General features: G+C 32.4%; 1 protein-coding gene and 1 pseudogene across 1 annotated transcript in view; both read right to left on the bottom strand.

Annotated features, from left to right (window-relative positions):
* Positions 1–15,858, bottom strand: part of Pibf1 (progesterone immunomodulatory binding factor 1) — a 239,713-nt gene that overhangs the window by 80,521 nt on the left and 143,334 nt on the right. Inside the window, exons 13-14 of the mRNA XM_026398092.2 lie at positions 10,885–10,975; positions 2,142–2,244 (exon numbers count right to left, since the gene is read on the bottom strand). Of these exons, the coding sequence (XP_026253877.1) occupies positions 2,142–2,244; positions 10,885–10,975 (194 nt within the window). The remainder of the gene's footprint in view (positions 1–2,141; positions 2,245–10,884; positions 10,976–15,858) is intronic.
* Positions 6,859–7,405, bottom strand: LOC113189357 (nucleophosmin pseudogene; annotated as a pseudogene).

The raw sequence follows: 15,858 nt of genomic DNA, 5'->3' as shown, positions 1-15,858 counted from the left end.
ATTTTGATAAGTTATCTATATTAGTAAAACAAGGTTCATTCCTCTGTGTCTTTTTCATTTTTTCTTTTCTTTTTTAAGTACTGGGGATTGAACCTCAGGGCACTCTTACTACTGAGCTATATTCATAGTCCTTTTGTTTTTAGAGACAAGGTCTCACTAAATTGCCCAGGCTGGCCTTAAACTTGTGATCTTCTTGCCTCAGCCTCTGAGTAGCCAGTATTACATCTATTTCTTTGTTTATTCATTTATTTATCCTTTCCTGCTTCTATCCACTGATGTGCTGGAGTTGGGCTGTAGCATCATATAAAAGATAACTAGTAAATTTTTAGGACTTTTATGAGCTGGTTGTTAAATTCAACCATAATTAAAAATTAAGCAGTTTAAATTTGTAATAGAATCAATTTTATTAAAAACAAAGGAAACAAGTACTCAAAACTCATCAATTTTTAATTCCCCCCCCCCCTCATACTGGGGATTGACCACAGGGGTGCTTTACCACTGAACTATATCAATTCTTTTTACTTTGAGATAGGGCCTTGCTAAATTGCTGGGGCCAGCCTTGAATTTGTGATTTCCTACCTCAGCCTCCATGTTGCTGGGATTACAGTTGTATGCCACCACTCTAGACTACATTTTAAATTATTTTAATATCATATATGCTTGAGTTTACATATATTTGTTTTAGCTACATGGTGCAAACATTATGCAAAGGGGTGCTGCTGAGAATTTTTGCTCTTATCTGTGTTAAGAAACATTATGTTGGCATTTTATAGCTAGTTATATGCCACAGAGATGAACATATGCTACAAATGACAGTCCTCCCTCACACCCCTCTTGGGGAAGCTGGTTGTTAGCATTTATCAGCACACTACTGCATCCACTCTGATTATTAATTCTTTGCCAGGCACTGGAGCAATATGAAATATTTCTATTTTGTTTTTGAAATTTTAGGACAGAGATTCTCTTAATGTTATAGTATTAAATGTACTTTAATAGAAGATACTATAAAGAAAATATGAACATGTCCTTAAGAAAATAAAAGAATATGCCTGTAATCCCAGCAACTTGTGAGGTGGAGGCAGGAGGATCCCAAGTTCAAAGCAAGCCTGCAGTAACTCAGTGAAGTCCTAAGCAACACAGTGAGACCTTGTCTCAAAATTAAAAATTAAAAAAAAAAGGAAAAAAAAAAAAAAGAGCTGGGGCTGGGCGTAGTGGTGCACGCCTGTAATCATAGCAGCTTGGGAGGCTGAGGCAGGAGGATTAGGAGTTCAAAGTCAGCCTCAGCAATTTAAAGAGGCTGGAGGCTGGAGCAACTCAGCAAAATCCTGTCTCTAAACAAAATATAAAAAAGGGCTAGGGATGTGGCTCAGTGTATAACGCTCCTAGGTTCAATCCCTACTACAAAAATAAATAAATAAAAGAATCAAACAAAGACTACATAGTATATATTAGTAGAATTTAATGTTTTTTAAAAAAATCCCCTATAATATAAATAAATAAAGCTCTTAAAAGAGTTTTAAAATATTACCCTAAAAAACTGGGTTAGTTGAGATCAGAAATAAAAGGAACACTTGAAGGTGGCAACTTTGGTTTTGTTTTGACTTGAATTTCAAAAGCACAGAAAAAAATATAATTTGATGTTAACTAAAAATAATAATACATATATTAAAATGATATGTACATTGTATAAATATTCTTTAACAGAATGCTAAAGCAAATGGCAAACATGAATCTGATTTTAAGTGGAAACAAAGTTAAGTGTGTTCAATAACAGATAAATGATTTTTTTTGAACACAGAAATAAAGAGTAAATCTTAAAAATAGTGGAAAACTTAAAATGTCATCAAAATTTGCTAAACTTGTTTTGCCAGTTGAAATTCTCAGAAATCAAAGCTTTTGTCTGTCTAGTCTACATTTATACTTAGTCTGGGCACTTTAATCCCCTTTTTGTTCTTAGTTTTGCCATACACCATAAGTTATTTTATACAGCCTTAACATTCAGTTAGTTTCATAAATTGTGAAATAATTTTGTACTACCAGTTTATTTTCAAATTGCTCAGAAGATTAAACAAAGGAGTTATAAAGAATTAAAATGAACACTGGGTTTCTTTATACATACTTCTTTTGTTTAAGTTATTTACCTCTTGTGAAAGCTGTGTTACTTGGTCCTTTTGATGTCCAAGATCTTTTAAAATCAATGAGTTTTGTTTTTCTAACTGAAGAACTCTTCTTGCCAAGTGGACACTAGGTGAATGAAGTGAGAAAATTAATGCTTGCAACAGTGCAAAAAAAAAATGCTATCTAAAATATTCAAAATGGGTTTGTGAGCTAGAAAACTGATTATTTTTTAATAATATTTAATTATTAACAGAAAAAATATGGGATCCAATAATAAATCAATGCAAGACCAAGACCCCAACAACTCAGAATTCTGAAAGTAAATCAAAATCCCCATAACTGTGATATATTGATTACTGCAGTAATGGTTTCTAGCTCTTGCTACAAAAGTGAATTACTTTAAGATACTTGCTTGAAAAGACCACAAGATAGCAATTTACAGCTTTTCCCCATTTTTATAAAAATTTCTCAGTTACAAACAGATCAGAAAATTAGTTGAAATATTATGAACAATAATATGCTGGTACTTTGAAAAGCATCAGTGTTTACCTCAGATAACATAATGCATTTTACAATTGAATAGGTTTTCTATTCAAAGTACGGATGGAAATGATGTATAAAGCTTGGAAAATGTCTATGGTAAAGGTAAGAAATCATCCCTCTGATATCTGCAATATCACAACTTATCATTCCGACTTTCAGTATTTAAAATTACATTAAATATAAAATGTTCTAAATCCACTATTAAGAAACAATCTTAAGGGAGAAAAAAAAAAGCTTCATTCCTTGTAACTACAGGGGGAAACACACATAATTCTTTAAAGAATTAGTACTAATATTAAGACATGTTAATACTAATTAATTAGTACTAATTAGTACAAATTAATATTACTAATATTAGTAATATTAGTACTAATATTAAGACATTGTTCCCACAGACCTCTCTGTATTTCCATATTTACCACATTTTCATGTTCTATGTTAGTGAATTTATTAATCTATGAATTGTAGAATCCATGGAATACAAGACGTTTTACAATGACAAGATATCATTTCTCTAAGTAAAATTATAGGATAAAAACAATTCTATCATATACTTGACATTTCCTCACATCAGACAAAGGAAAGCAGACAAACCTCTTCAAACCACACTAAATATCACTCTGCATATCTATTTTTAAAAATGTGTTCCAAATAATAATGATGAATTCTGATAGAAGTTCATACTTTGTTTAGACCTAAGAAGATACTATCTATCTGTTCAACTGGCATATTTTGCCTTAACCATCAGCTGAAGTTAGAGATGGAAGAGACATATAGTTCCCATTTTTGGCTACCATTCTTTTTTTAAAACTGCTTTATTGATGCATAATTTTATTGCTATGCAACTAATATACAATAAAGCTTACCTATTTAAAATGTATAAATCAATAGTTTTAGTATATGTAGAGTTGTGCAACTATCACTATAATCTAATTTTAGAACATTTTCATTACCCTCCAAAGAAACTTTGTACCTATTAACAGTTAATCTCCCTTCTTCCTCACTAAATGCTTCCTGCTCTCAACCCCACCAGCCTTGGGGAGCCACTAAATTGATGTTTCCTTCTTTCTTTTTTTTTTTTAAGTAGATTTTTAAAGACATTTATAAATGGGTATCCTGTTTTTCATTCCCCAAGTAAATGTACCAAACAAGTTCTAATTTGACTATAAATTAAGAAGACCTCTACAAATAAGTCTTAATGCTAATTTTTTAATTATATTTACATTTTAAATCTGTTGATTCTAATACATGTTTGCAAGCATCAGTATTTGATATCACTGTTTTTTGTTGGCTTAATTTAAAAACCTTAGAGTTATCTAAATTCAAATTTTCATTGTCTCTATCTTTCTCATCCTTCAAATATGTTAGGTATAAATTCTGTCTTCCACAGAAAATAGCATCCAGGTCTTTTTATAGTAATTTTTAACAAACATGTTAAAGGCACAGGCCAAATCTATGCAACATTCAGTATAGAGTAATGAACCCAATCAAATGCAATTACACAGAAATAGTTATGGATAAGATGGAGTTTTATGCAAATAAAAATTTGTCTGTAAAGAAATAAAGGAAATAATGAAATGCAAATGTCACTTGTTATAAGACATCAATTTTATTAATATAAAATTGTTCATTTGATTTAGGTGCTTTTAATCTTGCAATTGCATAATGTTTTTATGAAGATATGGTAATAACACTTACAAATAAAAAATATATCATATAAAATACTGACTTAGGAAATTCTTTGTATGGTAGGTGTAAGCCATCACCAGGAATACCTCCTTCTAATAAAAATTTCCCTGATTTTGGTTAGGGGAATCTTAAATGAGGAAAATCAATTCAAAGGAAGAAAGGTATCTTGTGATATCTTGAAGTTAGTTATAAACATGCTCTACGTGTTTTTTGTTTGTTTGTTTTTAGTATTCTATAGTACAATTTCAATGAGAAAAAATTTCTAGGAACTGATGCTAACAGGAAAGACTGTGACTATTATTTTAACATTGATGTCATTTATGAACATGGTTATCATGTGGAATGCACTGTGGTACCACTGGTCTCCAATATAAATGGACTATGTTTTAAAATTTACTTCTAAGTCACTTGTAAGAATAATAGAATATATTTCCTTGTGGATATATCAGAAATGGTATTAAGACCCATTCAGCCTATTAATGTGGCATGTCCCCTGAAGAGAAAAAGGAATAAAAATAGCAAAATCTTTCATTAAAATATTAGGAATTATTATAGTAAGACTACTAAGAATATGATTATATTAGATTTCATTAAAATATATGTAAGCACAACCAATTTAAATATAACTAATGTTATTTTTTTCCTGTTAATTTCTTTAAATTTTCTGAGTATGTAAATAAAAAATGATAACATTGTTTTATGGGTTTCTAACAGTGTTGCAATACATTTGGAAACCATAAAAAAAAAAAAGCAGAGAGATGGTAAAAGCAGCTGTATGGTCAGCTGTATGGTCACAAGGTTTCTATACTTTACACAAAGTAGTACAATATTAACTCTGGACTACGAAAAGCTAAAGATACATAGCGTATGTATGTATGTACCTACATATTTTTGCAGTACCGGGGATCAAACCCGGGAGGTGCTCTACCACTGAATTTTATCTCAAGTCCCTGTTTCTTTTTTCTTTTAAGAGAAGGAGAAGATCTTGCTTAAGTTTCCCAGGCTGGCCTTGAACTTGTGATTCTCCTGCCTCTGCCTCCTGAATTGCTGGGATTATAGGTGTGCACCACTGTGTCTGGCAGTAACTAATTACCGAGTAAATTAACTTTATAAAACTTTCTTTTTCTTCATACTCTAACCTATACTGGGTATTCATCATCTTAAAAGTTTTGCCAATCTTATGAATAAATAGGATAACCCCATTTTAAATTAATTTTCCTTATATACATTGGAATATTTCTTGATATTCTTTTATGTGTGTTAATATTTTCATCTTCTCATGTTTATTGGTCATTTATATTTTTTACTCAATGAATTGATATTTACATTCTTTTCCCATTCTAAATTTTACTTACATGGTTGATTCTAAACTATATCTAAATTAAAACATGAAAGTTCTCTATCACATCATCAGAACCAGTTTTATTTTCCATTAATATCCACTCTATTTAAAAACATGAAAGTTCTCTGTCACAACATGAAAGAAAAGTTAAAACATGAAAGTTCTCTATCACATCACCAGAACCAGTTTTATTTTCCATTAATGTCCACTCTATTTAATCTCCCATAAATGTTTTGTATATTCCTTCTGCTGTAGGTCCTCCAATCTGAAGATCAGTTCTTCCACTATTTGTGAGCCCAGCTTTTCCTGAAAGGCTCCCTTCAAGTTCCATTTATAACCATGTTAGTCCTCATTCATCTCTATTCCCCTGGCACACAGAATAGACTCTAGCATAGTCCGACACAGACTCTAGCATGTGGTATCGCCAACTTACATACATTGGAATATTTCTTGATATTCTTTTATGTGTGTTAATATTTTCTCCATTAACAGAACTCATATAATAGCAGGGGTCTTATTCATTGAAGTGCCTAACAACAGAGTTGAACAGAGTGAACACTCAATACTTCCTGATGGACTCTCCTGTAGGTGAATTTTGTCCCAATGAATATAGTGCTAGAAACCATATTCCAAGGTTGCAGAACCTTAATATTAAAGTATAACTAATGCTTAGCATCTATGCATTGAATTAGCAATAAACAAAGTACATAAAGTTAATAAGGGAGAATACAAATGACAGACACCAATTGTCCTCTTGTATTCAACCTGTTAAATCTTTAAATGTGTCATACTGCTTTGGTGAGTGATTTGGCATAGGTGGATCCTGTACAGAAATCTGGGATACTAAAAGTGAGAAATGAAATTCAAAGTGAGACAAATGAAGAACTGTTCAACCACAATTAAGTTTATGTCTCCAAAACACAATATACACACAATGAAAACAAGAATAAGTCCTTTTCAAGTTCTATATAAAGAGTAACTAAAATAGAGTCAAGAAAATGACTCTTGCTACAGGTTATTTTTTGATACAGAATGCAATGAACTTTTTAAGAAAGCAATACTTTCAAAAGATTATTTACTGGGACACTAAAGTAGGTATAACAATACTTCTTTGTAATTATATTAAATGCTATTTTTACTTATTCCAAGATTAAGTTGGACATCAACTAGAAATTAACATCACAAGTATATAGTTTCATTTCTTCTCCTTCTCCTTCTCCTTCTCCTTCTTCTTCTTCTTCTTCTACTTTTTTCTGGGGAACCTTGCTACCACCTCCAGGGGCAGATTGCTTTCCAGATACACTTAAAGAGTTTCACATCCTCCTCCTCTTCATCTTCTGACTCTGCATCTTCCTCCACAGCTACTAAGTGCTGGCCACTAAAATGCACAGGCCCTGAACCGCACTTCAACCTTAAGACCACAGGTGGTGTGATTTCAAAGCCCCCAAGGGAAACCGTTGGCTATACTGACATTTTCAATGTTGCCAGTGTTACTTTAATTGGACTGCCTTCATAATTCATTGCCTCTGCTTCAACAATGTGCAATTCATCCTTTGCACCAGCCCCTAGACTGACCGTTCTTAATGATAACTGGTGCTCATTTTCATCATTATCCACCTTAAAGTGATAATCTTTGTCAGCTTTTAGCTCACAACCGAAAAGGTAGTTCTGGGGCTTCAGGGGGCTCATGTCCATATCCATGGAATCTTCCATGGGGTGGTAGCACGCACTTAGGTGGGAGAGAAGGCGGACAGAAAATGGGTGGCTGCTCTAAAGAGACACGCAGGACCGAATCACGCCAGGCAAAAAAGGATATTTATTGACAAAAAGCTAGAATTAGCTGGGCATGGTTGAGCATATCTGTAATCCTGGTTTCTCAAGAAGGTAAAGAGAAAAATTACAAATTGGAGGCCAGCCTAGGCAATTTAGCAAAGCCCTGTTTCATAAAAGTAAAAAAAAAAAAAAAAAAATGGGCTATGGACATCAATAAGTGGTAGTTTGCCCCTGGGTTCAATCCCTAATACCCAAAAGAAAAAGGTTAAACTACTAAATAATACACACGATCCTAAACATGTAAGAAAGTATGTGTGTGTGTGTATCTATATATTTTTAATTTCTAAATGGCTATTTTGAATGGTGGAATCACCAACAATTCTCCTAATTTTAAAAACAAACATATTTAGAACCAGAAACCTCCCTCCTATTAAGTGTTACTCTAAACTACCTAATTCTGTCTAATGAAATGAAATTTTAAAATTAAATTTAGTATGGATGAAAAATATTATATAGTAGTTAGGATGTGGGTTCCATTAAAATTTTGATATATTTTGGTGTAGGCTGATATCCGATGAAAACTTTATTATGTAAGTATTTCAATTACTGTTCTGAGTCATCCTAAATATAATTAATTCACCTTCAATGTTTATTGCTTTAAATGTGAAGTATGGATCCACTCAAAGGCTATCTTGTTTTAGTCTTTAAAAACTTAAAGAGAGCACAAAGCCTTCTTTACAGATATCCCTTAAGAAATCAAATATGTGCCTTGCAAACTTTGGAAATGCATCAGACCCTAAAGTGGGATCTTTTGTGCCTCTGGTCAACTTTGAGCATACAGTAGGCACTTAATAATGAACACCGGAATGTATAAATTCCCTCTTTAGATATCTTGACTTACTTTCCCTTCCCTCAGTTTAGATGACCTGAGAAACACTTCCTCAAAATAACCCTCTGGCTCACCATGAGAAGAATGCCTGGCACCAGCTGGCAGGACATATTAATAGCACACCCATTAGGCACTTGTTCAAGGCACATAGATAGCTCAGTGATAAAATCTTTAGAAATATTTGGACAGTTAAGATTATTTGGAATATGAATCAGTTGTGGTTCTTTAATTCTTTTAATATTAAGAAATCAACTAGTGTTTTTGGAAATTCTTAAAAAAAATAGCAAGCTGTTGCAGCAATAATTGCTTTCAGTTTCTGAGAACTCAGTATTTGGGGCTAAGGAAAGCAAGCTTACAAAAGCAAAATCCTATTTTTCTTGTAACAAAGATTCTTTTGAAGAATTCAGATGTTAAAATAGAGAAGAAAATGTAATTTTTCTATTAAACTTCAGTTTTCAGTATTTTACCTATGATTTCCTGATGATAGAGAAGTCTCTTACCCATGAAACTATGCTTCTATTCTTCTCTAGGCAACAATGAACTTTAAAGCAGAGTCATATTTAAAATTAAAATATCCTAGTTCATTCATAGTGGCCACTGGAGGGATCAGAAAGGGATAGGACTACTACCAATTTCAAATTATACATAATTTAGAAATACCTGAATCTTCACCAGGAAGAATTAATCATTCTTTTGGTTTGTGTAGAGGGGAGTGAGGGGAGGAAAGGAATGGGGCTGTGGGGATGGGAAGACAGTAGAATGAGACAGACATAATTACCCTATATACATGATTACACTACTGGAGTGACTGTGTACCAAGTACAGCCAGAGGAATGAGAAGTTATGCTCCATTTGTGTATAATATGTCAAAAAGGAAGGAAGGAAGGAAGGGAGGGAGAGAGGGAGGGAGGGAGGGAGGAAGGAAGGAAGGAATAAAGGAAGGAAGGAAGAAGGAAGGAAGGACCACCCTAGTTACAAATTATTCACCTAACCCTGAAGTAAATTTTTTAAATATTCAGTTTAACCAGTAAAAAACACAAGTTCTAAGTATCCTTTTGTTATTTCCTCTAAAGTGGTCTATCTCCTATACAACTTTAGATAACCATAAAGATATTTCATTCTTTGGGTTATCATTCAAAGTTCCTACAGAAGTATCAGAAGTAAAATGGATTGTTTTTCTTAGTTATTTTGTAATGTATCTAAATGTTTGAATTAATTTATATAAAAATAATAGATAACAAAAAGCTTTGAATCCTCAAAGATGAAAAAGATGAAGAAACAAGTACCTTACTAGGTACTCTGCATTGAACTAGGCAGCGACAGAGAATAAGAAAAAGATGTAGTTGCTGACCTTGAAGAACTTTTCATCTAGCTGGGGAAATTATATGGGGAATGATAGGTAATGAGATAAATGAAATGCTTTCCTAAGGTACAGAGAATAGATGTTTACAGGCAGAAAGATATATCTACTCTCATTTTGGGTAGAGAAGCAAATAAGAATGATGAGGTGGGGCCACATTATGGAGGGGCTTTAGAAGTCTCACTGAAACATTTCAGATTTGATGTGGCATTAAAGTGAGCTTTGAGATATTTTTGGAAAACAGGATGAATTTAGGGAAAGAGGAGTTAGGAAAAAATCAGACAGGCCAACTAGAAAATGATTATTAAAGGTATAATTTTCTGTTAGTGGACTTTTAAAAAAATATATTTTTAAATTGTAGATGGACACAATAACTTTATTTCATTTATTTATTTTTATGTGGTGCCAACGATCAAACCCAGTGTCTCACATGTTTGAGGCAAAGGCTCTACCACTGAGCCACAATCCCAATCCCTGTTAGGGTACTTTAAAGCAGTATCTCACCACATAACTAGTAGATATTCTAAAAATTTTCTTGGTCTTCAAGAAGCCTTTTATTGTTTTAGTCACAATATATATGCTACCACTATATCACTCACTCTTTCTTTTTTTTAATTTTTAATATTTATTTTTTAGTTCTCGGCAGACACAACATCTTTGTTTGTATGTGGTGCTGAGGATCGAACCCGGGCCGCACGCATGCCAGGCAAGCGTGCTACCGCTTGAGCCACATCCCCAGCCCTCACTCACTCTTTCTAAAGTATATGTCAAGGAATGTAGACATGTGAATAAAAAAGGAAACAAAAACCAAAATAAAGCAAAAAGAGAAAAAAAAAGGGAAGTATAACTAATTAGTTCTAATCTGAAAATTATTGCATTTGTATTATCTGAAATTAATGTGAAAATAAAATAAAAATGGTATTCTTATCACCGAATAATTTTAATTCTATGAAAATTCCAATGTACACCTCTAGTCTACCAAACATTAAATTCACTTAAATATACATGAAATGCATGATAATTACTGTATTTTGTGAGCAATTTAATATTTATGCATACTAAGAACAAAGTAACTTTACTTTGTCATTCAAGTGAGCACATTATCAAAATGTACAATGTAATTACATTTAGCTTGAGTAGATAAGTAAGATAAATATATATTGATTTTACCTTTGCTTTAGTCGTCTTTTGGCTGTTGTGGGAACATTAGCACCATAGCCATAGGAAAAAAGAATCCTCTCAGCCTCATCTTCATTTTCAACTGGAAAATATTGAAGTGTGTGATGTGAAAGAATCCCCCCCCCCCATAAAAAGCATGGCAGAAGTGAAGATAAAAGAGTTAATAATGAATTAGGGAGCACAACAACATTAAAAAGGACTAATGTGCAATCTCAAAACAGCCCATTTGCAAGTAGAAGGATATTTCTAAAAGTATACCCTTGTTTGGATTTGTTTGATTTACTTTTTAGAAAGTATTAAGGGATTACCTCATATGACATGTTAAGTTTTCTTGTTATAATGCACAACGCAGATGCATTATTCTGAAGGATTTAAAGGCTTTTTATGTGAAACATATGCTATAAAATGACAAATAATGATAATATCAATTCATTAATTCTCTTCTTGGTAAAAAATGATTAATTAGAAAATATATTCATTATTTTCTCAAAATAACAACTTAATTTCAACTTACAATAGCAAAATTATACATTCAAGTAGGCTACTTGGAATAAAATGTGTAGTTCTAAGCATATACTGATAGACTAAAATTAGTAACTCAAAAAGTTCAGAGAAAATAATTTATTTCTAAATTCTGCCACTGTCATACCACATCCTAATTTTTTCTTCAACTAACAGGTTAATATCTTGTGGGAAAAAATTCAATTCAATAAATTTTACTACAAGTTAGGATTAAAAAAATTTCACTGATGATTACAAAAACTGAAGTTTTACTAGCTTGAATTAAGGCAAAGATTATAAAAACATTTATAACTATCTATCAACAGCAATCATTTTACTGTTTAAAAGGAGAACTCTAAATTCAGGAGTATTTCCAATTTAAAATAAAACCAAGAACCATATCATAAATGAAGCTTGACTATTTGCAGCATCACAATATGTTGTGTACATAATTGCTGACTGGTCTTTCTGTAGTACTGTAAAGATTTTAGAAATATTAATAACTGTTTTCCTTTAATTTTGTTCTTTCATGTTAAATCAGGATCAGCTTTCAGAGATAGAATTATTAAGTTAATTATTAGTTGAGAAGGATACATAGAAGAGATGATAAATGTCATTGCTAATATTGTTACCAGTTATCAGATATCTTCTAGATCCAAGATGATCTCCAGTTCAACTCTACCAGAACTAGACTAGAATTGAGATACATATCTGACTCTTTTCTCTCTTAAATGGCTGCAAATTTATCTATTGAAGGGCACCAAGGCTGATTCCATTGCTTAGCTATTGTGAGTTGAGCTGCTATGAACATTGATGTGGCTGCATCACTGTAGTATGCTGATTTTACTTCCTTTGGGTATATACTGAGGAGTGGGATAACTGAGTTAAATGGTGGTTCTATTCCTAGTTTTTTGAGGAATCTCCATACTGCTTTCCAGAATGGCTGCATCAATTTGCAATCCCACCTGCAATATATGAGTGTACTCTTTCCCCCACATCCTTGCCAACACTAATTATTACTTGTATTAGACAGGAATAAGTAAGACAGTGGAAAGAATCTGACATAATTTCCTACATACATATATAAATACACCACAATGAATCTAAACATTGTGTACATCTACAAGACTGGGATCCTAATTAGAATAAGATATACTCCATGCTTGTATGTCAAAATAGACTTTACTGTCACATATAACTAAAAAGAACAAATAAAAAAGAAACAATCTCATTGTCAGCTGAAATTAGCTGATTTAGACGGTAAACCTTTGAAAATGGTACACATTTTAGTACTAAGAAAGAAAATGCTTGCATACTTAATTAATTTATTTATTAGTATTGAAGATTCTTTACCACTGAGCTACATCCCCAGTTATTTTTATTTTTATTTTAAGACAGGGTCTTGTTAAATTTCCCAGGCTGGCCTCAAACTTGTGATCTTCTAGTCTCAGCTTTTTGAGTTGTGAAGCCTACAGCTGTGTGTGATCATGCCTAGCCAAAACATTTTAAATTTTGTTTAACCAACAACTATTCACTAGAATATTAGAAAATTCTAGTTTCTATTATAAACTGATAGAGAAGAACCTAGTTATTGTCCTTCCAGTACAAGTAAATGTTTTATTCTAAGATGAATTTTAAGATATTTTAGACAATACATAGCAAATTTCTAAAGATTTTAAGAAACATTTGGACATTGGAAAAATCGAAAGAATTGTATTATATACCCACAACATACACACTCTAAATTATACATTTGTACATTTGTTTATCATATATTCATCCATCCTTGTATCTACCCATAAATCTACTGAATTTTTTTGAATATATTTCAAAGGAAGTTGCAGATATCTGCACACTTCATCCCTCAACAGTTCAACATGCAACTCATCAGTAATGGTTCAATATTTAGTCTTTAAAATAAAATTATATATGGTAAAAGGTACGAATCTTAATTAAGTCTACTATTCAATGAGTTTAATGGATTTTGAAATGTAAAAAAGTTTTGAAATATATATACATGGGTAATACAAATCCCATCAAAGTACAGGTATAAAGACATGAATTGGTATGAATATACTGTGTATACAACCAGAGATATGAAAATTGTGCTCTATATATGTAATAAGAATTGTAATGCATTCCACTGTCATATTTTATATATTTATAAAGATATTCACAACATTAGAAAAGCTGGAATGTTTCCTCATGTCTATTTTCCCAATTAATTCTTGGTGGAAAACCATTCCTAGAGACACCACTATTCTGAATTTTTCACCGCAGATTTTACCTCTTCTAGAACTTTCTATAAATTGACTCAGTTAGTATAAATTTCTGGGAAAGCTTTGGTAGACTAAGTATAAAAATTTTCAGGTTCTGCCATATTGTTGAATGAATCAGCTGTTGATTTCTTTTCATAGAGTAGTTCTATTGTATAAATACATGATGGTTTATTTAAACATTTTTCTGTGATAAACACTTGGACTGTTGCAAGTTTTTATTATGAATAAAGCTCCTATGAATATTCTACTAGAAATTTTTTTTGCATATAGGCTTTCTTTTCTTTTCTTTTGGGTAAAGAATTAGGATGCAATTGCTGGTCACTATAGAGATTGGTTATTTCTATAAAACCAGTCAATTGCTCTAAATTCTCACCAATATTTTGTGTAGATAATCTTTCTAATTTTAGCCATTCTGGTGAGTTTGTAATACTATCTCATCAGGCTTTTAATTTAAATTTCCCTCCTGAATAATATTGTTGAATATCTTATGGTGCTTACTGGCTAGTATTTATAGTTCAAATCTTTTGCCCATGTTTTAAATTGGGCTTTTTTTTTAAATCATTGATTTGCCTGAGTTCTTTTTATATTCCAGTATATTACTTTCCTATTGCTGCTATAACGTTATCAGACTTAAAGTCATACAAGTTGATTATCTTGTAGTTCTAGAGGTCAGAAGTCTACTTCACTGAACTGAAGGACAAGTGTTGATAGAGCTGGTTCTGTATGAAGGTTCTCAGGGAGAATCCACTTCCTGGCCTTTTCCAGTTTCCAGGGGCTGCTTTGATGCCCTATTAGTACACTTCCCTTCTCCATTTTCAAGGCCATCAGCATAATATCTTTGAATTCTCTCTGAATTATACTTTCATCACCATATCAACCTCCCCTCTTTCTTTTTATTTTTTAAAAATTGGTGCATATTAACTACACAGTACATTTTCTGGCATTATCATACATAACATTATATCATTACATTGTAATTTGATCAATTTCACTATCCCCAAACCTCCCCTTATCCACCTTTCCTTTTATAAAGATCCTTGTGATTATACTAGGACTACCCAGCTATTATTACCAGGACAATCTCATGTCAGGATTCTTAACCACATCAACAAAGCCTCTTTTGCCATATAGGGTAATATATTTACAGAGTCTAGAGATGGGGACATGGACATCTTTGTTACTTTGAAACGAAACCTAAATGTAATAGTCAAAATTATAAACTTGGAGTAGGCAAAGATTTTTTAGACAGGGGCCTGAAGTCAATTGCTATAAAAGAAAAAGTGATATAGAAGACATCAAATTTAAAAACTGTTCTTAGCCAGGTGCAGCAGTGTGTGTGTATAATCCCATGATCTCTTTTGTATATTCTATAAAGAACTGAATATCACTTGTAGATAGCACCTATTTTGCCACTTCAAAGACTAGGAACCCTTATGAGGTAAGAATTTTTTGCATGAACTCTATATCCCTACTTCTTCTTTTTTTGTTTTTTTACTTTTTTATTTGTTATTTTTAGTTATACATGACAGTAGAATTGTTTTGACTAATAACTAAAAGTCTAACTTCACATTCTTGTGGTTGTACATAATGTGGAGTTATACTGGTCGTGTATTCATATATCAACATAGGAAAGTTATGTCCAATTCATTCAACTATCTTTCTCATTCCCATCCCTCCTCCCTTCCCCCATTACCTGGTCCAACCTCCACACCCCCTCCACCCCACCGTCCTGCTTTTGTGAGTCAGTATCCGTTTATCAGAGAAAATAGCCTTTGGTTTTTTTGAGATTGCCTTATTTCACTTAGCATGATAGCCTCCAGTTCCATTAATTTACTGGAAAATGCCATAATTTCATTCTTCTTTATGGCTGAGTTAATATCCCATCATGTATATGTACCACATTTTCTTTATCCATTCATCTATTGAAGGGCACCTAGGTTGGTTCCATAGCTTAGCTATTGTGAATTGAGCTTCTATGAACATTTATATGGCTGTGTCACTACAGTATCCTGATTTTAAGTTCTTCGGGTATATGCCAAAGAGTGGGATGACTGGGTCAAATGGTGGTTCCATTCCAAGTTTTCTGAGGAATCCCCATGCTGCTTTTTAGAGTTGTTACACCAATTTGCAGTCCCACCAGCAATATATGAGTGTACCCTTTCCCCACATCTTTGCCAATATTTGT

The sequence above is a fragment of the Urocitellus parryii genome, chromosome 2 (genome assembly GCF_045843805.1).
Source record: "Urocitellus parryii isolate mUroPar1 chromosome 2, mUroPar1.hap1, whole genome shotgun sequence".
NCBI classification, from domain to species: Eukaryota; Metazoa; Chordata; class Mammalia; order Rodentia; family Sciuridae; genus Urocitellus; species Urocitellus parryii.
The sequence above is the reverse complement of the archived record's forward strand: the minus strand, read 5'-3'. Positions and strand labels throughout refer to the sequence as shown.